Source organism: Trematomus bernacchii, unplaced genomic scaffold (assembly GCF_902827165.1).
Source record: "Trematomus bernacchii unplaced genomic scaffold, fTreBer1.1, whole genome shotgun sequence".
In the NCBI taxonomy this organism is placed as follows: Eukaryota; Metazoa; Chordata; class Actinopteri; order Perciformes; family Nototheniidae; genus Trematomus; species Trematomus bernacchii.
In genome coordinates this window covers 1,979,417-2,004,293 of record NW_022987588.1, presented here as the reverse complement: position 1 = coordinate 2,004,293, position 24,877 = coordinate 1,979,417, and the positions used below count along the sequence as shown (strand labels likewise).

The 24,877-nt window shown below is 38.8% G+C and overlaps 2 protein-coding genes and 1 long non-coding RNA gene across 6 annotated transcripts; 2 read left to right on the top strand and 1 right to left on the bottom strand.

The window, feature by feature from the left end:
- The first annotated feature begins 6,845 nt into the window (after positions 1-6,845).
- On the top strand, positions 6,846-8,155 carry LOC117481260. Of its 2 annotated transcripts, none has more exons than XR_004555706.1 (3): positions 6,846-6,950; positions 7,575-7,747; positions 7,919-8,155. It is a non-coding gene; the product is annotated as an uncharacterized LOC117481260 (long non-coding RNA). The 2 variants fall into 2 exon arrangements; XR_004555707.1 differs by having other exon boundaries at positions 6,846-7,189.
- Positions 8,156-10,365: 2,210 nt separating this feature from the next.
- On the top strand, positions 10,366-16,725 carry hnrnpa3 (heterogeneous nuclear ribonucleoprotein A3). Of its 3 annotated transcripts, none has more exons than XM_034128795.1 (11): positions 10,366-10,411; positions 11,419-11,541; positions 11,669-11,815; positions 11,897-12,107; positions 12,195-12,284; positions 12,607-12,642; positions 13,040-13,084; positions 13,245-13,382; positions 13,513-13,629; positions 13,735-13,835; positions 13,937-16,725. In XM_034128795.1, the coding sequence occupies exons 1-10, from the start codon at positions 10,394-10,396 to the stop codon at positions 13,818-13,820; spliced, it is 1,011 nt and encodes a 336-aa protein (XP_033984686.1). In that variant the 5' UTR covers positions 10,366-10,393; the 3' UTR covers positions 13,821-13,835; positions 13,937-16,725. The 3 variants fall into 3 exon arrangements, with proteins under 3 accessions (XP_033984686.1, XP_033984685.1, XP_033984684.1); XM_034128794.1 differs by having other exon boundaries at positions 12,607-12,675; positions 13,513-13,614; XM_034128793.1 differs by having other exon boundaries at positions 12,607-12,675.
- A 1,031-nt stretch (positions 16,726-17,756) lies between these two features.
- On the bottom strand, positions 17,757-23,964 carry nfe2l2a (nuclear factor, erythroid 2-like 2a). Its single transcript, XM_034128735.1, has 5 exons — positions 23,735-23,964; positions 20,538-20,804; positions 20,178-20,270; positions 19,908-20,087; positions 17,757-19,013 (listed from the first exon to the last, which is right to left on the bottom strand). Exons 1-5 carry the CDS (start codon positions 23,768-23,770, stop codon positions 17,757-17,759), a joined length of 1,833 nt encoding a protein of 610 aa, XP_033984626.1. The 5' UTR covers positions 23,771-23,964.
- Positions 23,965-24,877: the final 913 nt, after the last annotated feature.

The window sequence follows — 24,877 nt, the reverse complement described above, 5'->3', positions numbered from 1 at the left end:
GGAAGTGCATCGAAAGAAAGCATAGTGTTTATTATTACATCTGAGATCAGTGGGCCAGTGAGGGGTGAGAGTCTATGTTTCTCCTGCTGCAGGCAGTCAATTAGTGCCACAGGGAAACACAGCACTCCTCTGTTACTCTCCACTGAGGAGCTGTAAATAAAGGTTTTTATTACACCACACTATCTGCGTCTCTCCTCTGGACATCAATAGGCCAATGCATTGGACTGTTTCCTAACATTATCACTCCTCTTCTTTCTGTTTCTCTCTACAAATCAAGATGGAAGGTCATGGTCACTGACTTAAAAATGCAAAAATGATCAAATTCTTGGATAGATTGGTAGTTTTGTACTGACAGTAGCACCAACTTTCACAGCCATGAATCCAAGCATTACATTATTCATTTGGGAAAGGATTGACAAACCCAACAACCTAACACGCTTTATTGCTCCCACAGAGCATTTGAAGAAAACCGGCAATTATCTGTCCATATACAGGGGAAGGAGAAAGATACTCCAAAGCCATCCTGACCTGTAGCTCATTTAGAAAGGTTTTGTCCTGGCCTGTCTGACAGCATCAATACACACTGTGATGGCCTCCATGTATCAGACTAAAAGAATCGGTCAATATTTAAAAGCAAACTAATTGCATAGATGTTCAAAGATATATGATAACAGAGTATCTGAGACACCCAGATACTCTAGCAAAACTTCAACAGTTCAACAGTTCTCTATGCAGATAGTTACTTTTTCCAAATCATATACATTATATAGAAACTATGTTGAAAGAAATGTGATAATCTTTTGAACACTGATCCCTGTAACATATTAGCTTATACTATTTTGACTGGAACAATTCAATGTTAATACAGATTTACATTATACCATTATTGATACCAGACAGTAAGCAGTACAGAGAGTTAAAACAAATATACATATGATAATCTGTTAATTCACTTATAGCTTAAGAACATGCAATAAAAATAAGTGTTATGCAACTTTTTATTGCATGTTCTTAAGCTATAAGCAATACAAAGATGTATAAAGAATGAATAAATACTAAAGTCAATGTTTACCAAAGTTTTGTGCCTAATATTGAAAGTACATTTTGGTTAATTTTCCTCTCAGCCTGTAAACGGCAGAGTACTGAGACTTCATTTTTACTTACATTTTAAATTGGAGAGCCACAGAACTATTATTTTATATCTGAAAAGGTATTTGAATTATTATGGTGTATACTCTGAGGTCAAACTCTATGAGGAAATGCAATCTTTAATATTGCGTGGGTGAAAATAGAAAAGGAATTGTTCCTATAAAGAATATGGTTGTTTTATATGCTACTTTCCTGGTAAACATGACATTCTAAGGGTATATAGAAAAACATATTATTTGGTATGTTTCCAGTTTGAAAGCACATGAATGTCATGTGATGAATCTGATGCAGTGATATGTCCATTTTAACACTGCATGTAGATACACGTACATTAAGGCACAGTAAGAACCGAATGCAAGGCCACTGTAACCAACTTCAGCTCCTGTAAATTGAATGCTGATTCTATTTATATTCATTGTGATTTACACCCAGTTTCCTCTATGCAAGTGAGCAGGAAACAGATGCTAGGAATTGTTCTTTCCCTAAATTCCTCGGAGAGAGATTGTACTCAACACCGACGTGTGAGATTGGCTTTGTACTTGCATGCGAAAAGGTAGTAGACATTGACTAAATTGACTCTCTGGTTTCCCTGCTCTGAATCTCCATTTCCTCAGAGTTTCCACTTGCGTATGTCCGTCTACCTTATGGCAGGCAGGCTTCCCTAATGGAGTCATGGAGCCAAGTCTAATTTCTCAGGACAAGGCCAACCCTAACACCCCAGGCACCACAGCCAGAGGGTTAGGGTTTGCTAGGACATTGAGTTCATAAAAATATTTCAGTGACATATGAGAAGAAAAAGTAAATAGATATGACATTTGCAGCTAAAAAGGTGATCAAAACAGTAACAATATAAAACTGTTATCTGTTCTATTCTATTATCTGTGTCTAGTATCTGTTAATAAACAAATAGCCTTTAAACAGCCTCCCCAATAAAGTACAATTTAGCTATGCAACAGTTAACAAGGACAAATAATAAAAATGTGTTCCCCATAATTACATTAATTAAGGAAGCAAATAGAAACAAATGAAATTATGGTTTCAAAATGATTGCAGATAATCAAGTAGACAGAGCTGTGACACAAGGGGAAAATAATAATTTAGTGTCGAGGAACATTGTTTGACATTTACAAGGTGATATGATTTGAAAATAAAAGGTCTATCTTTTCATGGACCATGGTGCCATCTAGAGGACGCTGAACATCAGGCACAATATGGCCCTCATTTATAGATTACATGTTAGTGTTGTTATTTGCTCTGTGTAAATAGTGAGGCTTGTGCTTGGTCATGCAAGCTTTTTCTTTTTGTTGGAGAGGATTAAGGGAAATTATTGGAAATGAAACCCTGCAGGCTTAGCTGGTCTTCCTTGACACTGGCACCTTATGGCGCATTATGATATGGTGCCACCTACTGTTGGAGCACTTCCTCTATAGCTGAACAGAGTGCAATCAGAGCAGCAATGCTATATTGATCTAATCCAATTAAACCGCTACAAAGGTCAAAACCGATACAATTTGATAAGTGAGTGTGTACGTGTGTGTGTGTTTCTGTGCTCTATATTTTCACCCTTCGCCACCTGATAAGAATAAAAGGGGGAAAGGTTATATTCATGCCATCCCTCACCTCACAGATGATTTGCAGCCCCTGGCTCCTCCCTCACAAAGATTTACTGTACATGAAATTTTTGCTGACATGGTACTCTTCGGCCACTGCGTCTCAGATATATAGCAAACCATAATTTGGAGGTGTAAAATGGGTATAAAACCTGTATTAATTATTTAATCGTGGTTCTAAGTGCTGCCTTTTAGTCCACACCAGGATGTCATCCCCCTCTATTGCAGGGGATCGTTATATCACTCATTTGTCACAGAAAAATTACAATTAAGATATGGTAAATCAGAGCAAACCTAGACTTTTTTATTAGCGTCATTAACTATTACTTTTATTAATTTTTCACCCCATTTAATGTAAGTGAACTGCTAATTGCATTTAAATCTCAGTTTTTTTAGCGCTAGACCCAGTTTAAGGCCAACTGGAATACAAATTAGTGATGAATATGCAAAACCACAGTGGTAATACAGGAGATGAGACTGAAGAAATAAAAACCTGTATCTTAAAATGTCATATAAAAGGACAAAGCAGTGCACAGAATAGAAATGTCCCTGGCAGGTAGCAGTGTGCGGGACCTGTGATATATCTTTGTGTCAGGGGGCAGTTAGGTACAAAGACTGCGGGGTGTGATCAACAACCAAACAAACATGTTGTCCTGAGGTTGGGGCGAGGAGGTGTACACAGAGTATCCATCAAACTACATCTGTGAGAGGCTGATACTGTACTGTTTGCTCTCACTGCACTCAGCTCAGCTCCACCTTGCAAAATCTCAGATGTAGGCTTTTAATTATCAGGTTATTTATCAGGCCCGAGGTAATGATTGCTGGGCAAAGTGTAATGCAATCAAGGTACTTTCACTTTTTCATAGTGAATATTATAAGCCAAAAAGCATTTTTGTGAGTAATAAGTTGTTTTTATTAAAAGGCATACAGTCCATTAAACAACATTTATTCTGAAACTCGACATACTGTGATTTCAGTCTTGTTGAAATAAGTCATTTACAAACATTATCTTGAAAATATAGATACTATTGGCAGTGTTGTGAGAAGTATCCACGGGTCTTTTACTTGAATAAAAGTGGTAACGTTAAAATAATTTCAAAAAATCCAAATGAAAGTCTTCTATGTCATTAAGGCAAGGTACATCAGCATTAATATGTTTCATTTTATTAACATGAACCAAATTCCAACTTATGTATTCTCTGTTGGGTAGTTTTAGAAAAAGTATTTAATAAGCATATTTCTAAAATCACATTGTTAAATCAGTATGTTTTGCATTAAATATTAATGTATTGCTATTAACTATTCAATTTAAAGCAACTATATGTATATATATATATATATATATATCTGATGTTGTTTTATAAAATGCAGAGAAGTATGAAATAATATCATGTGAAAGACTTTAAGTTAAGAACCGTAATATAGTACTCACTGAGTAGTTGCACTTAGTTATTTTCTCCAATGACACATGGTTATACATATCAGATTCTGACATTATTTAACAAATTCAAACTGCCTTGTTCAAATTAATTAAAAAACATTAGCTATATTAATGAATTTTGTGATTTAAAACTTTTTATTTCATAAAAACCTCAGCTGTCAAACGTTGATTTATACATGGTAATTGTATAAATGTCCCTTAAAATCGAAGCTACAGTAACGAGGCCTGCAGATCAGTTCTCAGACAGAATAGGGTGTCAGTTTTTGTTGCACGACCACACATTGCATACTAATGCTTGTTTGGGTAACTCCTGGTCGTCACAATTCAAACAAAGACAAACATTCACCTTGACATTTGGAAAATACCCTAACCATCTGCTGTACTTCACACAGGGTTCAGAGTCTGTAACGTTGGTCTAGCTGAACAGGCATCCAGAGCAAATACACAGATAATATATAGCAGCTCTTTGTGGTCTGCAGTATACCAATCTGAAATGGTACAGGGTCCACTCTTCAAAGACGAAAATTACTTTTACATATGTTCCCACATGGCAGGGCATCAAAAATAAATATGTTAAACAATAAAAAAAATGGTATATGAATATACTCTATATATTATATATATATAATTGTGTTACCAATTACTCACATTCATTAGGAGCTCAATTAAAGCAAAAATGTAGTCAACAGGCAAAACTGTAATTTGGCTGTGATTTACGCATATCTTTTTCATTTAATGCAGCCATTTTTGCTCTATCGGCTGGTGTTGTTATCTTACAAATGTAACGATAATCTTTAAACAAATACAGTAACTTATGTAGAATAAGAAGGGCAAAATACAGCCTGCATGTGAATTTGAACTATGGACTGATCATAAATACTCATCATTAACAGTGTCAGAAAAACATTACCCTTTTTATTGGGGCTGTATTTTCCTCACACACTACAATAAAGTTAATGACAGACATTGTCTTAACGATAAAACAGTCATATATTCGGACGCTGGTCAGCTTCAACAGGCTCAGTAACATCTGGCTCATAAATCATTGCCCTTGCCCGGTCAAGTATTATTGTCAGAGTGATTTGACTTGATTTAAAAACACAGATGTATGTCATGTTTCCACAATTACAGCTGAAAATAACTTGAATATCAGCCTTGTTACACATTTAACCATGCGTGCTCTGAGGGCATTTGGTCCGAGAAATGTATGCTTAATGTTTAACATCGTGCTATATGTTATCATCAATGAATGTTTTCATGAACGTTAACAATGAAAGCGCTGTTTGAGACGATGATATAACAAATAGACAAACAAAACACCTCCTTACAATACGATACAATAGCCCTCCAGTGAATATACAACTCTGTGAAGTTAATTTGCTCCACCTATTATGTGTGTTACTCTTTTCCTTTTCAGTATTGCAGCGCTTATGTCTTTCATAGTTGCTATTTCTGTAAGCTGCCTTACTTTAAACACCAACTTATACAAATAACGATGCTCTGTTAAAACTGGAAACATAGGCCTACTGTTTATAGTGTTGAAACTCACACTGTAGTTGTAATGTTTAGTATCAGTTACAACGTTGAATAACCTTGTCATGTGGCAAGGAGTTAAGTTGCAAAATTCACACTAGGGTGCCAAACAATGAAGAAATGCATTAAGAAACAGGAACTGTGTGTGGCTAAATGCATGCTTGTAGTGGTAAAAAAACTAACCCCAAAAAACAATGCATCCTATTGTCTGCAAGTCCTGGGTGTCCTTATAAGATATCCATTTTTGTTTTAAAGCCCATCCTCCTGTTTAGCCTATATTTGTATTCAGGGTTGTTAGTTCCCTTTGAATTGGCTTTGTTATGAATCTATACTCTAAAGACATACTGTCTCTTTTTTAATTGCAAATATTGTCTCAAATGGCAGACCACCAACAGTTCACTTGATTAAAATATGTGTTTATTAGCAGTTGAGATCAGAAATGGCCATCAAAATAAATCCACACCCAAAAATCTACGTTAATTAATTAAGCCTACTATAGAAGCCCACCCCATGTATGTGTGCTACTTGTCAACAGCACTCAGCTGGGTCCCTTGTGAATTCAATATCACATTTATTATGGACTGAACTCTGCCCAAACAATTTAATGGCTGGGTGAGCATTAACTGTTCTGTCAAGACCTTTATAACCAGTAGATGGCGCAAATTATAAAAACAATTCTCCCTTGTATTGCACAAAGCCAGACAGCCAAAAGGGACAAAATGGGCGAAAACAACTTTATATATAAAAACAATCCCTCATGTACATAATTTATGCATCATAAACTGCATGAATCACTGTAGCTTTCATGTACTAAAATGTGAGTTTTGATTATTTTCCAGAACAGACCAGGGAACCTGATGGGGATACTGGGAATAAAAGGATATGGGTAAGAACTACTAGTAAGGCACTGTTACCTTCATAAGTGAAACAGGGTTGGTGAGAATAATTTAAAGATAGCTAAAATCATGGTTATATCCATCCATTGGGAAATGACATGATGATACCACTCTTGTACAGTAGGTGGCGGTCTACACCTTTAAATTGTTTGCGATCCGCCAATAAAACGAAAAGAGAAGAAGATGAAGGACTGACCATAATTTCCATAGATATATATAAACACTAGATGGCTCATGGGAGATTTTCCAGCGTAGCTCACTGGCCGCCATCTTGCTACAGTCAACAGCTACTCTGGTACGCGCTATGGTAGCTGTTGTAAGGTGAGTGATCTGCACAAAAATACTCTTAACTCGCTGAAATCTTGACTGATTTACAAACGGTTTGGTTTATTATAAACATTATTAGCATGGCTATGATACAGGATGCTTGGACATGTTGAAATAGCAGCTTTTCTTTGTGTATGTGTGGTTGTATTTATTAGCTGGCTAATAACAAGAGGCTGTGAGTGAGACCTAGTATTACAAAGTTGACCAAGAACCCGTGGAATCACCTTTCACGTGTAAGATATGACAATATTATGACTATAATTAGGATAATCGTTAATTACGTAGTGGATGTATGTACATTACAAGTTCTGCTACACAGGATCAGTGGGGCTATGTGAGATAATAGTATTGCAAGATTGTTGTTGACCCAGCCTCTTTAGAATATGTTGATACCATTTCTTTACACAATTATTTAATGTTTCTTTTGGACACCTTTTTTATAACTCTTAGTGTAGTTGTCTTATTCTTAAAGTATACATACATACATACATACAATTACCCCAAAAATATGATAATTTCGGTGTGTATTTTTGTCCTTACCCTTAATGTTAAAGGAAAGAAGGGAGGAAAATGTTGACAATAATTTATATATCTGGCTACCTTTCTCATGTTTTTAAGGTTTCCCAAAACCGGAGAGAGGAGGAGGCAGTGGGAAGTTGCCCTAAGAAGGCAGGACACTGCTCTGCAGTGAGCACTTTAGTTGTGAGGACTTTGACAGGACGGGGCAGACTGTCCGGCTTAAAGATGGTGTTGTGCCAACAGTATTCAACTTCCCAGCTCATCTTCAAAGGGTATGTGTATCATTGGCCAACAAGAATTCAAGGTGTATAAGATTGGTATATAAATATGTGATTAAATGTCACACTTTAGTTTTTCTTTCTGCAAGTTTAGGAATAAATAATGTGTTGTGTATTACAGCACATTTTAAACACTCAAAATGTCTTTAATTATGTTTATTTTAGCCGGAAGCAACAAGAAGCACAACCACTTCAAGAAGAGCGGAAGATGAACCTCAGCCTAATGTTGTGAGTATTCTGAATGTGGCCAAGACCAGAGAGATGGTCATTGATTTCAGGAGGGTGAGGACGTCTCCTCCTCTACCCCTGTGCATTCTGGGAGAGGATGTGGCTGTTGTGGAGGACTACAAATACCTGGGAGTGCACTTAGACAATGGGCTGAACTGGAGGATCAACACTGACGCTGTGCACAAGAAGGGGATGAGCAGACTCTATTTTCTGAGGAAGCTGAGATCCTTCCACGTGTGCAGCAAGATGCTGGAGATCTTCTATCAGTCTGTTGTGGCTAGTGCACTCTTCTTTGCTGCGGTCTGCTGGGGGGGCAGCATCAGAGCCGGTGACACCAGCAGGATCAATAAACTGATCAGGAAAGCTGGGTCAGTCATCGGCATCAAGCTGGACCCCTTTGAAGCTGTGGTGGAGAGGAGGACACTGAACAGGCTGTTGTCCATCATGGATAACCCCATCCATCCTCTCCACCTGCAGCTGGACAGTCAACGGAGCTCCTTCTCCAACAGACTGCTGCAGCTCCACTGCCATAACTCTGTACAACAAATCACCTCTGGCTGGAAGATAACTCTGCTCCATAGTTTATCTTGAATATTACCACGTTGTACATTTTACACATATATAATCTGTTCAATATTTAATGGTGGGGTAGGTAAGTTTGAGAAACCGGCTCGAGATACACTTTTTGTTATATTCCATGGAATGCTCTTAACATCCTGATAGCAATGAATATCTGAAGTGCTTTGACAAAAAATCCATAAAGAAATATCATCTGTGGAAGCTGTAGTACTGTAAAAAGCACGACCAATCATCTGAGCCGGCCCGGCTAAAGTAACTAGATGGCCTACCTGCCTGTCAGCCTTCCATCTGTGCACAAACTTATCTCGTGCCCTCATTGGTCATGTGCGTGTTCGTGTGTGTTGGAGGAGGGGCTCTGTGAGGAAGTGGCAGATTTTTTCTGGCTGTGTATTTTCAAATTCTAGCGATCTCGAGCTGGTTTCTCCAAAATTACCTACCCCACCTTTAACATTAATATTCCATATGCCTTATATTTATGTATATGTATATTAGATATATATAATATCCTGCCAAACTCAACATGTATATTATTTTCCTCTTTCTTTATTTTCTTTATTTTTCTTGCTTATTTCTAATTTATTGTAAAATGCCTTTTCCCTTATGCTGCTGTAACTAAAAATGTTTTCCCAAATTGGGATCAATAAAGTACCATCTTATCTTATCTTATCTTATTTGCATGTGGAATGTCACTAACAAATGAGAGCATCATATGGCTTGTCATATTAAATCCTTTATCTCGGTGGTACCCAGGAAGGTCTATGATGGTGTTACTAGGAGAGCGCAATATCATTTGAGGTGGTACCCAGGAAGGTCTATGATGGTGTTACTAGGAGAGCCCAATATCATTTGAGGTGGTACTCCGTGTAAAAAGTTTGAGAACCACTGGCCATCTCACTTGCTCTATGTCACTCATACACTTGAATAAACATGTGCAAACATTGAAACTACACCCAGGGGTTGGCAACCTTTACAATCAAAATAGCCATTTTTGTCCAGAGCCTCAACACATATTTTTGGATTTAGTGAGATATCAGCCGGGGTAAGACAAACAACAGTAAATGGACTACAGAAGGACACAAAATGACTACAAGAACTCAGCGCACCGTGCTGTGAAGTGGTAACGTATTTCAAAGGTTCTGGATTTGTTTACAAATCTAGAAACTAAATACAAAACTAGGACGATATGAAGATCTCATGTCAAAAATAATTGTGATAAATGAGACAGAACTGGCCTGTCTGTGGGCTCATTTTATGTTGGTTTGGTTCTTCTGATAAAGGTGTGAATATCTAAATAATATACCACCATATGCTATTGTCATTAGTTGTGTCCCTGTTCTTCAAGCTAAGGCATTGCTAAATTAACAACTCTTGGCTTACAGAGTGGTAACATGAGACCGATTTTTATATATAAAATATAAATATATTTTAATTTTATAATTTATTTTAAATATTAACAATATAATAAAATAAATGGAAATATATACACCGGCAAATATTTAATATAAATACCTTGTGTGTGTGTATAGCTATTGCTTTATCTGCTTAATGTTATTTTCATATGAAAGTCCATGATTATAAGTATGCAGTATCATAACTACATCTTTGATGTTTATAAAAAACCAAACCGTTTGAAAATTGGTTGAAAATTGAGCAAGCTATGGTTATTTAAATAGTAAACCATAATGTTATGAATGAGAGCACTGCCTGTACCAAGATGGCGGCCATGTGGCAACGTCGGTCTCCATTGGCCAGCAGCGCGGGTGAGTCATCTAGTGTTTATATATATCTATGATAATTTCCACCTGATCACGTGACACACTTAGCTAATCGGTGATGAACAGCAAAATGGAGGTGAGTTTTCGCAAATGTTGCACATTAAATACGGTTCTTTAAAATGCATTAAAGCAACGCTTACTCTACAAAAATATGTATAACAGTGACGAATGAATGCAAGGTGTTGTGTTGAAACGTGATGCTTTTATGTTGTTTAAACGTTGACCGAAAGTCATCGCAGTTTAAAGTAGCTAGCCTTGCAGCTAAGATAAGATAAGCTAATGGTGGTAAAAAACAACCAAAAGCTCTGTTGTGTGACAGTTTCATTTGACTGTTACATGAACGTTGTTGTTGGCTTCCTTTGACACGCATTTTCTCAATATAATTAATAGATAAATTGTGTTTTTGGTTATAACGCAAGGCTCAACCTGCAGCTTTACTAAAGTAAGCTAACATAAACGCTAACGTCATTGCTGAGGCCCGTCAGGCTAACCCAGCTGTTGTCAACTGTAATCATTGTTAAAATAAGTGTTTGTTCGTGCACTGTTTTTTTTTGACAACTTTATTTTACACTACAATGATATATTCAACATTCAACATAGCGCAGTCTGTCGCTTGAATGGTGACGGGGGAAATAAAAACAATGTATTAGCGATATTTGTGTCCATTTATCAATCCGCGAGAGAATCAGAATCCAGTTTATTGCTAGGTACGTTTACACATACAAGCAATTTGCTTTGGTGTATGGTGGTGCTAACATAATCAACATAAGGAAATAACTTCTAACAGAAAAGGTCAAAAATAGTACTACAATAAAAAAGAAAATATTAAATAACTGTTGAAAATAAAAATAATTATGGCACGTTTTACACCAAATGTAAATATACAAAATAAACTAAAAATACAATTAATAAATGACAAGCTGCAGTATATTATATTTTACAGTTTGTTTGCAGGGTGGGAGGGCCACAATCTTCCCAGTAGAGGGTAGTAACTTCATCCATGCAGTAGTTATCTTATACTTATTTCATGTAACACTATTTACAGCGGCAATTATATATTTTTCTTGTTATGCCTTTTTATAGGAGCGTGAAGCTAGAGAACCTGAGCAGCTCAGAAAGCTGTTTATTGGAGGACTGAGCTTTGAAACAACCGAGGAGAGTTTACGGGCTCATTTTGAACAATGGGGAGCTCTTACTGATTGTGTGGTACGTATATTTTCTGTTGTTATGTTTGGCATTATGGCCTCTACAATAAGAAACCATATTCATTTTCAAAGCCACCATCTTGTTAAACTGTTATCACTACCATTGTGTATGTCTTTGTTTTTTCTAGGTGATGAGGGACCCTAACACCAAGCGTTCAAGAGGGTTTGGCTTTGTGACGTATGCGGCTGTAGAAGAAGTCGACGTTGCCATGGCAGAAAGGCCTCATAAAGTGGATGGTCGTGTTGTTGAACCCAAGAGGGCCGTGTCCAGAGAGGTAAACAAATCCCTGTCCTGAAGGCAGAAACTACAGCCATGTTGGTGTTTGTTGTGTGCTTATTAATGCTCTCTGTTTCAGGACTCCAATAAACCCGGCGCCCATCTGACCGTCAAGAAGATCTTTGTCGGTGGGATCAAAGAGGATACCGAGGAGTACCACATCAGGGAGCATTTTGAGAAATATGGAAAGATTGAATGCATTGACATCATAGAAGAGCGCTCCACTGGGAAGAAGAGAGGATTCTGCTTCGTCTCCTTTGAAGACCATGACACTGTGGACAAAATAGTTGGTATGTGTTTAGATTTTAGAGTTAACACAGCTTTCAGGCAACATTTAGTAATGGTATGTAAGTGTATTGTTCTTGTTTTCCTCACAGCCCAGAAATTCCACACGATCAATTTCCACAATTGTGAGGTCAGAAAAGCCCTCTCAAAACAGGAAATGAGTACTATGTCCACCAGCAGGGGTAAGCACACCATAAATATATTCCTAATGAACATTTAATTATAGTCTTTTCAGCCATCAGTTCATTGATGTTGTTAAAGGTAGGGTAGGTAAGTTTGAGAAACCGGGCCGGCTAAATGATTGGTCGTACTTTTTACAGTACTACGGCTTCCACAGATGAATTTTTTTTATGGATTTTTTGTCAAAGCACTTAAGATATTCATTGCTATCGGGATGTTAAGAGCATTCCATGGAATATAACAAAAAGTGTATCTCGAGCCGGTTTCTCAAACTTACCTTCCCTACCTTTAAGGGTTCTAAAATGACACATTTGTACATATCAGACAGGAGTGGAGGATCTGGAAACTTCATGGGAAGAGGTAATTTTGGTGGTGGTGGCAACTTCAATCGAGGTGAGTAATTGAATGCCAGATTAAAGTTTCTCTGGCACTAATTACACAACAGCAGATGCATTTAATAGGGATGTGTACGAGGGAGAGTAGGTTTCAGGATCTAATTTGTGCCACCACACTGACGCACTAAAGAAAGTGAAATGGTTGTATCTCTTCCTTTTTTTTAATGAATGTGGCGTAGCTATAACTATCTGGTAAAACTGGTTGCTCAGCTTGGTGAAAGAGCTGTTTTCAAACTTAATGTATCAGTATTGATTTTCATGTGCAGTTGCCATGCCTTAGACAGAGTTTCCAAAATACAACACAAATCTACAATACAGTTCTTCAGCTTAATGCATTACTCTATTTTACACTTGTGTTTTAGGAGGCTATGGTGGAGGACGAGGCGGTTATGCCGATTTTGACAATGGTGAGCTTTTTAAGAAAAAAAAAGAATCTACTTTAGGATGAGGCGAAAGGAGTTTTATGTTAATGCCAAGCATGAGCTTTTCATGTCACAGTGATGAATATGAATTATAAGGTTATGTTGTAATACGTAAGTAAGTTTGCTTCGTTTTTGACTGTTCCAGGTCCAGGAGGTAATTATAGTGGAGGACCAGGTTATGGAGGTGGCAGAGGGGGCTATGGAGGTGGTGGTCAAGGGTATGGCAACCAGGGAGGTGGATATGGTGGAAACTGTGATGGAGGATACGGAGGCAATGACGGAGGTAAAATAACATTTAAAAAAAGGTGTTGAGAATTGTGATTTGTTAAACTAAGTTTTAGATATTAGACAACTGGCTGTACTAAACACCAGATTTAAAGACTTACCTTTTAACATGGACATTTATTTTTCAGGATATGGAGGAGGGGGAAATTACAATGACTTTGGAAATTATGGTAGCCAGCAGTCCAGCTATGGGGCCATGAAGGGAAACAACTTTGGTGGCAGAAACTCAGGTGCACCATATGGTGGTGAGTGTTACCACCCGACTCTCAAAATCAAGCATTTATTGACATAACATAATTTCTGCTGAAAAGTATCCAACGTATTTTGCGGGTACTAATCTTTAACTGCAGGTGGCCATGGATCCGGTGGAGGGGGCGGCAGCAGCAGCAGCAGCAGCGGCGGAGGAGGAGGGGGCTATGGCTCTCGGCGATATTAATTATATCATGTTTTGGTAAGTTGCATTCAGTTCAACAACACACTCGTAGCACAGTACAGAGTGAGCCCTTGAAAGTGCAGATTAACTATTTGTTCTATCCTGTATCCATTCAACAGGCTTCAGTTCTTAGCAGGAGAGGCGAGGAGATGAGCAAAGGAAATGTCAGGAAAGCCGCAGGTTACTTTGAGGCAGTCATCTGAAAGCATTAGAGGAACACTCAAGTCAGACATTACTGCAGCTAAATCGGAGAAGTTTATGGAAGAAGGACTGTATACACAAGACATGAGTGCAGATGATACTCCTCCCTAATTGTGATAGATGTTTCCCTACCCAGCTATTTTTTTTTTCTTCTGTGTGTATATTGTGCCTATGGTATCATGGGTGAAGAGAAAATTGTTTTCTTTTTTTAAAGTCTGAAGTCAGATCTTTATCTTTTTTTAATATGACTTTCTGTTGGTGAATTAATCTTGTCTTTTTCTGTCATAAAATAGTTAAATCAGGCCTTCAGCTAGAATGAGCTAGAATTACAATTTTGTTTTGTTTCTGAAGTTATTATGATTGCTCATTTGCAAGTGTCAAGTGTAATTTTTTTTTTTTATGTGAAGCACAGTATGTACATCCTTAGTGTAACCAGTGTCAACAAACATAAGCAATCTGGATTAGAATCAAGGGAATCCCTCACTCTTCTTTTTCCCAGCACACAGAATTTTAGATTGTTTGGATTAGAAGAAAAAGACCGAATAAAATTGTTTAGTAAAGTGACAAGAGGTTCAGTGCATCATTGGTCCAGAAAGAAATCACATGAGTTATTTATCTGTTGCCTGCACACATTTTGACTGTGAAGTTAGACAAATTCGCCTGTCCAGAACCACTTCCTCCTCTTTTTGGGGACTATTTAAGACTTCTATGGGTGAAATTGTAAATATACTGTATTTATTTGTACAAATGTCAATGACAAGGAAGTTTCTGGTAGTCCTAGGGCAAAGGCCCATACACCACCTATGCCAGTTTTGAGCGTGTAGGATTATAACGGCCACAAGCACCTGCAGTTGAGCCTTCAGCATCGCTAGTGTGGAAGATTGCAGATGACTGTCAGACAGGACGTCTGCAGCCCCCGCACAGTGGACCAGTCAGCATTTTGAGAGACAGAGAGAAGGCAGCATCGAGCACAACGCCCATGGAGGAAGCTTCTGATAGTGAGCGTCTATCTCTGTCAAGGCTAGCTAAACCCTCCAGCAGCTGGTGCTAGCGAAGAAAGAATAGTTCCTGGACACATTGGAGATCCTGTTGAGTCAGAGATACTGCAGTTTTACCCGAAAGTGCTAGATTTCAGACATTAACGAGAAAAGGGAGTGAGTATTTCACAAAAAGCTGACTTAAGAAGATGAAGCAGGTAAGAGTAACCACTTTGCTTGATTTGCAGATGTGGAAAAGAGGAATTCTCTTCTTGCTGAAAATCTGTAAAGACCTGATAACATGGAAGGTTCTGGATGGGTAAGACTTTTTTTCAAAATATTATCAAAGGCTGCTCATTATGTAATCTAACAGCGCAAATGGTAATCACACCAGGTGCAAAGGTTCTTTTAAGGTAAATGGAGCAGGAGCTCTTCAGGTATTGTTCCTCTTTGACCTGAATCAGCCTGTGACCTTCACCACAGCTGGGCATATCGTGCAGGCAAAATATGTTTTATTACCTTTGCTATCAGTCAGTCCTGATAAAGTTCATGGTGCTGAAACATCCTTAAGGGAAAGCAAATGAGCATGCTCAGGAAAGAAACAATATTTACACTCCCTGGCCACTCTATTAGGCACACCTATATTAAACAATATCACAATTCAATACAGCAGATCTACAATCAACTTACCTCAGTGTTAAACATATTCAATGAACAGCCTTGAGGTGATGTAAAAACTCCATTGAAAAAAAAGTAGATGGCAAAACAGTTTTATAGATTTGCATTATATTCTATGGATGTACCTTTTATAAAATGGTCAGTGACCATTGTCGATATCAATGTCAAGCAATCACTTGAATCCTGCAGTGCTAATGCGCTTGGCAGTCTGTAAATAAATCTACGCATAGCAGATTTTTAACTCTTAAGTTAACTATAATTACTGCAAAGGCATGTCATAGAAAATTAATGTATATAAAAAAGGGCTGGTAATCAGCACGCTTATAAGCTGATTTTAAAGCCATGTGAAATGTCTAAAAAAGTCTGATGTCAACTCAGGAGCATAAACACTTAAAAACAAAGACAATGGTTTAACTTGAAGGCAAGTTGAAAAGCAAATGTATTCAAAAATACTCTTAGTTGTCACTGTCAAAGGAATAGTGTAGATAAATCTTACCTTTTAGCTTAAAAGCTTTTTCAGTAAAAGTACTGAATATTTAGCCCCCGCGAGTTCAAGATAAGTTTGGAGTTTCAAGCTAATCTTATAAGGTTTGCTTAACATAAAGGGGTAATCCTGTACCCCTTTAAGCAGGTAAAACAGTATGTTTAAACATTCATTCCAATTACAAACCCTTGTACGTTATTATATTTACACAATGCATAGCTGTCAACGTTTATTTAAATGAATGTTGATGTAAAATCAATGTCCATCCATTGAGATGTGACCGACATAATTGATGATGCAAATATGATCTTGTTCAAAATGAATGATACATGCACTCAGTGGATTCCACGCAGGTCATGTCTACTCGATCTAAGAAAATGAAGAAACCATGCCTGTTGTTTCTCAATCAGTTAAGGGATAGTGTTTCTGCAGAGGAATGTAGAATAACCAACTCGCCGAATAAAGACGTGCTTGGCAGAAGCACCCCAGAGTCGGTTAACTATGTTGGCTAACCTGTAAAATGTGTAAAGTTTGACTTATGCTCTTAAAATAAAAATATTTTTCATGATTTGAGTGTTTTATTTCTGTAAGCCATATACTGAGCTGTGCATTCCTGTTTGAACTGTTGTCAGTGGGAAACTGTTTCTATATTCACAGCCGGCCTTGAGTCTCACCAGTTTACCTTGCCACACAGCCTCTGATGTTTGTCATGAAAGCAGTAAATGGGCTTGGTGATCAAAGGTGGTGTTTGTGTGTGAGAGTGCATGTAGAGCACATAGTGATTGCGTAGGCTTTATCTTTGAATATGCTTGTACGGGTTGGCCCTTTGTGAAGTTGTCATGGCTCAAACAGAGCATACTATGCTGTGGCTCCACAATTGTACTCTTTGTTGAGTCACAATGAATGCAGTGGGTGTGATTTCTTGTGCGACTGGAGTTTCACAGTATTAAAAGATTTAGGTTTCTGTACAAACAAGCTTGCTCTTAAAAAAAGAAAACCAAGCAGATTGTAAAAGTGGTTTAAGCCAATAACTCGTTCAGTACAATATTTCTTTTCTTTGCTTCTTTTTAAACCCTTGGGTGAGCCTTCAAGTCACGAACTGACTTGAACATGTGGTAAGTTATGCAATCATTCCTTAGACTATGGATCCATCTGGCATCAATCTGTTGCACACCACACAATGTTCTTTGAGTAAATGGGACGCTTTATAGCTATAGGAATTCTTTATTGAAAAGCACAGAAGATTTTATAAAAGAACCTGGGCAGCAAATCATAAAAGGGACAGTTATAAAATATGAGTAACAATGATTGAAACAATCATTTAGCATACAGAAATATAATATATACAATATATATATATACACATACAGTAACAGTTTATCAATCTCAAAAGCAAGTAATGTTTATATTTACAAATAATATTGGTTAAAGAATCTGTTGAACATATCAGAGTACAAAAGAAGTAAAATATCAAAAATATTACAACATTCAAGAGAAGTGCGCAAAAACTATACAATAGTTCTGCTGAGCTACTAGTGCTTTAAAGCTTTACGACTACAAAGTTATTGCATAGTATTACTATGATAATGCAGTACCATATTACAAAGGAGAGAAGAGGTTGTCTTCAGTCTTGATGAAAGTCTTTTTGATGCGAGGAACGAGGAAGACGCTGCCGTCAGTGGACTGCTGGAGGGAGTATTCGGAGGGAGAGTAAGAGTTCCCCTTCTCATCTCTCAACATGCTGAAGACCTCCAGGTACAAGCTGTTGAGTTGCTGCTTCATCTCCTTCATGTTTGTGATGTTCTCGCTCTTCTCACTCAGCAGAAGCTCCTTCTCGTCCTTCAGTGAGTCCAGGTTGCTCTCCAGACCCACTATGTTCTCCATCTTGCGTTTGCGGCAGTTCTGGGCAGCGACCTTGTTTTTGCCGCGGCGGCGTATGTCTCGGACCAGGGCCAGCTGGGCCTCATTCAGTTCGTGCTTTGACATCAGCTCGTTGAAGTCATCAACAGGCAGATTGATAATCATGCTAACCGTGAAAGGGATTTTGAGGGCTTTGGCCCTCTGCTCGTCTCTAGAGAGACGTACTTCCGAGCGTTTCTTCTGCTTGTCTTTGGCGAAGGGGGTGCTGTTATGCCCGCCATCCTCTGCTGGGTCCGTCCTGTGTTGTTTGGGATTCTTCTCCTGTTGTGTTTGCCCTAGCGGTGCGGACACAGAAATTGCCATCTGATGATCATCAGGTTGGAAATTGAGTGAGAACATCTCTGAGTAGTCAGATTCTGCACTTCCAGGATTGTCATCCATCTCATCCATGTCTGAATCGCTGTAACCATAGGAGTCATTGCCATACACAGACTTCCCAGGGGAACTAGCATTGGGGCTGGTGTTTGAAGAGATTCCTGAATCCGAGTCTGGCAGTTCTACCATTAGATTGTGTTTACCTCTGTCAAACGCATCTCCTGGTGAAAGGCTGTAAGGGTCCAATGGGGTGAAGAAAGGCTTGTTTGGGATATCAGACATGGCATTACTTTCATTTTCTTTGAGGCCATGTTGACCACTGCTCTCTTCCAGAATGACATCGGGGTAGTATATCTCACAGAAGCCTTCAGCAGTTAAATTAGCATTTAACTGAGGAGCGTTTGCCCTTATCTGGCCGAGATTGTCTGCTGGGGCCAAATTGTGAACAGAGCCATCAAATGTATTCATAAACTCAGCAGGGCAGACATTTAAACTGTTGGTTTTGTCTGTGAGATTGGTCATGGGGTAAAAACTGTAGTTTGGATTCTGAACTTCAGGGCTGTTTGGAAGTGGATAAGTTGTGGTCTCAAGTGTGTCCTCCATCTGCATGCTCAGGCATTGCTGGAATACAAGATAAAGAACCATTAAAACAAAAACATTAAATGTTTCATAAATCTGCTTTGTTGACAATGCAAATATTGCTTGTGTTGTTGTTGTTGTTGCATATATAATATGTACTGACTGACATAAAAGCATACTTAACTTATTATCTTCCCAAATAATATGTTTTCAGTCTTGGGGGCTTTAAGTTGACTAGTATTTCACTGACCAATGCTAGTAGCCAATTGGTCAAATTTATACGAAATCACCAATACCAATCTCCCACTTTGCTGTTGCTGTGAAGTTACACGAGTACATTATCTTCCCAAAGCAGCTTACAAGAACAGAAACAACCACACAACCTTTTTTTCCCTACAATGTAAAGTCTCAGCAGCTTGCCAGAGAACCTAATTCAATGCTATGTAAGCTGCATAGTTGGGATTTAGTTAGCTTAGTTCAGAGTGAGAGGTCAAGGCAACAAATGGCACACTGCTCCACCCATCAGCTAATGCAAATATGAGCTGCCTCAAAACAAAACCGGTAAGGTAACTACTGAAAAACTGCAGGCACACTTCTTTATGTTGCTGCCAGAACGCTTTAGGATTAGCGCACCCTGTCCAAACAAGATTTCTTCTTTTCTGCTTAATGAATCTAGTGGTTATTAATCATAGAAACACCAACACATCTCAAACACCCAACTCCCTAATTCTTTGAAAAGTCTTAACAATGAAACCTAATAACAGAGGAATGAGCCGGGTGCACCTGTGTGGCATGTATGAGACCCCATTCCCACAGAGCAACAAAAAGGTGTTTGTCCTCTAATGCTGGGCTCCTGCCCGCTGATGCATTCTTTGGGTATTTGTTCCACAACAAAAAACACCCTGCCATTGAGGGGGTAGAGTCAGTGTATTATACCTGCAGCTCAGGGAGGGACAAAAGCTCCATCCAGGCCTGCTCCAAATCTGGGGTGATCCTCTGTGGTGGTGGTGGTGGTGGTAGTGGAGCAGGGGAGAGGGTGGCCGGGGGCAGAACCGGCTGCTCGGGGGGCATCATGGGGGCTGAGACAGCAGTTGTGTCCAGGCAAACTGGGGTGTTCTGTAAAAGAAAGGGAAATATGTCTTTTAAAAAAAAAAAAACATTTTAAAGGCTGAAGTCCCATGTGGGGTAATTATCCAATGTTCTTACCTCAGTTTCCTCTACAGGAAATGTCTCTGCCAGTAGCTGCAAACATTCATCGAATGACATGGCATCACCGCTCTCTTCTGTGTAGCTGACATTCTGCAAGACACGGTAAAAACATGTTCAGTTTTAACACATAGCATCCTTTGCAGCTCACCATCTTTTAAAAACAGTACATGGCTTATAGAAGTTATTTCTCTGAGTTGTTTCTTGAGCAGAATAAACCGATGCAAAGCTACAGACCCACCTGTGTTTCTGTAATTACGCAGGATGAGTGGTTACTTAGCTACGGCATAGCCACAGCCTATCAAATGATGTGGGAGTGGTCCAGCTCTGACATGAGTAATGATGGCAATGTGCGTGTACCTGTGTAACCTCTAGAGGTGTGACAGCCGACTGCAGCGGGGCGCTGGGTGGCGGGCAGGGGATGTACTCTCCCGTTTCCTCGTCGAGCTGAAGCTGTGCCAGCAGGGCCTTCTGCTGCTCCCGCACCAGATGCTGCCTCTTCTCTTCTTCCAGCTCCCGTTGCCTCCGCAGCTCATGTTCTTTCTGACGGTGATTGTAGTCAAACACCTCACGCCTGGCTCCGAGATCAATGTCCTGGTTCCACAGTATGTCGATCAGCTCCATGTCCTAAAGAAGAGAACCGCAGATCATGTTAGAGAGTTGTGAGCCATGCTGTCCTGCAGTGAGTGTGAGCAGCATTGGAGCAGAGAGTGCACTGCTGTGGAGCGTGGCTGCTGCACCCGCCACACCCTGTCCCTCAGTATCTCTGCACTGACAGCAACACTGGCACTAAAGTCAAGGGGGAGAAGCCGCATGAATAATACATGCACTTCTCCGTTTCCCCTGCTGCCACCATACGCCAGCAGAAGACACCTATCCGCACTTGATACTCTTTTCAAAGCAATCATTAACCATCTCATTACATTGAGGTGTGAAATCATTTGTCCCGTTCAAACTTGCAAATAGGGCACACAGGAAGTCAAGTTTTTTGCATAAGTTAATTCATACTACAGTATAGTTCTCAAATTAGTAACATCTATACAAAAAAAATGTTTACAGCATGTATCAACTCAGGAAGTTAAAGGTAAGTCTATTGTTGGTTTAAAAAATGCATGTTACAAAGGTACTTTGTAAATATATTTCTTAGTCAAATGACAAACAAAATATTTCTTAAAGGGTGGATAATTTAACCAAATTAAAAAGGGAATATAAGGCTATAGATGTGTTGCCGGGGGAAATTACAGAATTATTTTCCTTTTTTTCCCTTTCTATTATATTGTCAAGTAAATAACTTAACTATTGAAAACTGATCTAATAGTTCAGTTTAGATCTAAATGAAGAACAACATTTGTTGTTCTTCATATTTAGCATACACACAGTATTTGAGTGCTCCTTACAACACAGAATGTTAAAACAGGGTCCTAACAACTATGAGGATATTTAAATACGGTTTCCTGTAGATGTCCACCCACAGGCTGAATGTTATTTGCTCTTTTAAACAAGAATGCTGAAAGATAAACTGTGCTGCTCTCTTTTACACAGAAATTATTTACAGAAGGAAACCATTTCACAAGGCCCAGGGATGTTGCATAAACCCAAGACACTGGTTCACAGGAACATGTCTGAGCATGTGACTTGTTTGTTCCTCAGATTTGTGTACACACAGAATTATGGGCAAGGCTTCATAATGCCTGAAGTCGGTCATATGGCCAGAACAGACATAGCCGTCAGGCTAAGAGGGAACTGAACTACTAAAGGGGAATAAAGCACAAAGCAGAAATCACAACAAAGAGGATGTGAAACTCAGGAGAAAAAAAGTGTTTTCTTTGATTTTAAGAAAATTGGGCATGTGGTAAATCTTAATCAACTCATAATAATAGCAAACTAGCACCTATATATATATATCCCAAAACATTGTTGACAGCAATTTTCTGTCTACAGCGGTGGCCCTGCAAAATAAGAACCCACTAACCCTCCTTGACTCAATGTTGCATCAGAGCCACGACCACTAAAGGATTACACGTCACTTAGGCCGCCTACTATAAACCATGCGCACAGGGTGAGAGGTGAGAACACAACTAGACATTATGGGTTCAGCTGGAATGGGGAAGTAGCCTCATATGTCAAAGTGGGACGTCTGGTCATCTGTGTTTTCCGAACAAAAAAACACCTTCTTGTCTGTTTTTGACATTTCAAAAACTCATCTGACAAGTCCTACGAGTCCCTCAAAGGACAATCCCATTTCTAAAAAAGGCTCGTCAACTATGAAGTGAAAGTTCAATGTGCCCTTTCACTGTCACTCGTTATATAATGCCAACAATCAAACCCCATTTGAAAAATCCCATCTCAAATGTTGTATTAATGCAAAATAAATGTTGTAAATGTAAAAATAAGCGGGTTGGATCAGGTTATCGGTGGTATCAGTAACAAGGCTGTCACAAGACCTGAATTGGCACCAGAACAAGGAAACTGGCTCATAAATTGACTTACATTTTCAAGACTTCTCTGCCACACAATAGAAGCTGAACAAGCTGTCTTTTGTCTAAAATTGTGACAAATGTGCGAAACAGACACACAACACCCAACTACCAGAAAACACATGTTAAACACACACACTGATATAAACCAAAAACAATATCCAATGGTCCCTTAGGCTATCAAACTGGGTGAAGAGGAGTGATACTAAATGTGTGTGCTTCCAGGGTTGTTCATTTACTCCTCTTCACCTAAAAACCAGGGCCTCAAAGGGGACATGACTCCAGTAGTTTATTACAACTCCTTTCATCACACACTTGTAGGACACCAACCCTTGACCGAGGAGGATGAAGCACAGTAGCACATGTTCCAAAAACAGACCTTTAGGCCCCCATTAGTCAACCATGGTCTTCCACTGACCCTTACATATCACATGAGATTATCCCAAATGCAAAGTTTGTTTCAATGTCTATGAATAAAAACAATGCTATACCAAGGGTAATGTGGTGATTTTAAATGAGAAATACACTGAAAAAAACAAACAAAGGCAGAAGCAACAGTTAAAGAATTCACAATATACACGTTTGTCTATATCAGATATGGGATATCACATGCTTGGAGGAGGAAGGGGGAGGGACTGTTACGAGAAATAGGCTCATGACACTTCTTGTTTACCTAACTTGTCAAAAATGTAAAAAATAATGTTTTTAATTCAAATAATTCTCCAGATTCTCAAAAAAACACACTGCTTTACTTTATTAGGAATGATGTTATATCATGTCGAGGCATAACGTCACAAGTGAATGACTTGCATAAGCGCAGGAGCGCGACGTTAATATTCTATAACTAAACACAGCCAGGTTCACGAGGGACTTTCTAAGCTCTCTCTCACAATTAAAGAAACAGCTGTTTATTATAACCTTATATCTACGCCAAAACGAGGTTGTCACTGCGTATTGATCATATACATAAAGCGAACATTACAAAAGTTTACCTGAACTATCTCCCTATCAGATCGTTTCGGTATCAAGGAAGTTCACAGTCAGTGTTTAATGATCATTTTTAAGAAATTATGTGTTTACCTGTTGACCGGAATGAATCACATCCATTTCCAGCATAGTGGAGATCTGTCTAGTCTTGAACGGACGCTTTATTATTGTTAAATGTGTGTGTTATTCCTTGAAATGGCAGATTAAAATGGCGAGCGGTCCGAAGCCGATAGAGTCCGTCGCAGCAGCTGAGCTAAGGGAAACATTGCTTCCTTTAAATCTATTGAACATTACGGAGGTGCTGGCCCTGCCCACCGAGCGGCGGCGCCGGGATCGTCCCCCTCTCACCGGCCTATGAGGCGGTGCGAGCTGGGTGTGCATGCGTATAGAGCCGCTAGGCTGATCAGACAGGCCTATATACATTGAAAACACCCCTAACTAAATAAAAACATGCAAACATATAATTGTTTTCATGTTAAAGTTTCTATAACTCTTAAAAATGACTCTGGAAACACATTTAATTCAAACAAACTAGCACTTGTCTTCACTGTCTAATAAACACGTTAAGATAAATGAGGCTTAAATATGATGGGAGTAGGATTTTTTATATTTCTGGCTGAAAAAAAACAGATATATAATGTGCACTTATGGAACACATTTTTTTTCTTCTAGTTTCTATTTTAGCTCCGCCATCAGAACAGTTTTGACTGGTCCATAGCGCCCCCTGCTGGTTGTTTGGCCCGATGTGGAGCTGGAGGCCCTGGGGCCCTAATGTCCCCGTGGAAACACTGAACACATCCACTGCCAGCTAGAAGCCTGTCTAAAAGTTGTGAGGAGACAACTATGGGCTTTATTCAATGGTGGAAGAAGCATAGATTGTTTAGGCTAAATGGCACTACTCAATTTTCTATTTAAAGTCCTGACCTTTAGCAAACATAGCAACACGATGTCGCCTACTTAAGGTATCTAAATTGGAAGTAATCAATATGTTGAATGGTCCCTGTCAGTTAATATTATTTTATGTTTGGATCCTTTTAATGACAGATGTAGGCATACTTTAGTGATATGGTTGGTCGGGTGGAGTCCTTTTTCACTGCTAATACTGCTAACTAACATTTTTCTCAATAGTTTAATCCTTAAGAATGCATTACTTTTAAAAGTAATAGTTATAGTGTATTTCTTAATGTAGTCCAAAATAACTGTAGTTGTTAAATAGTGTAATAAGAAGTAGAATAT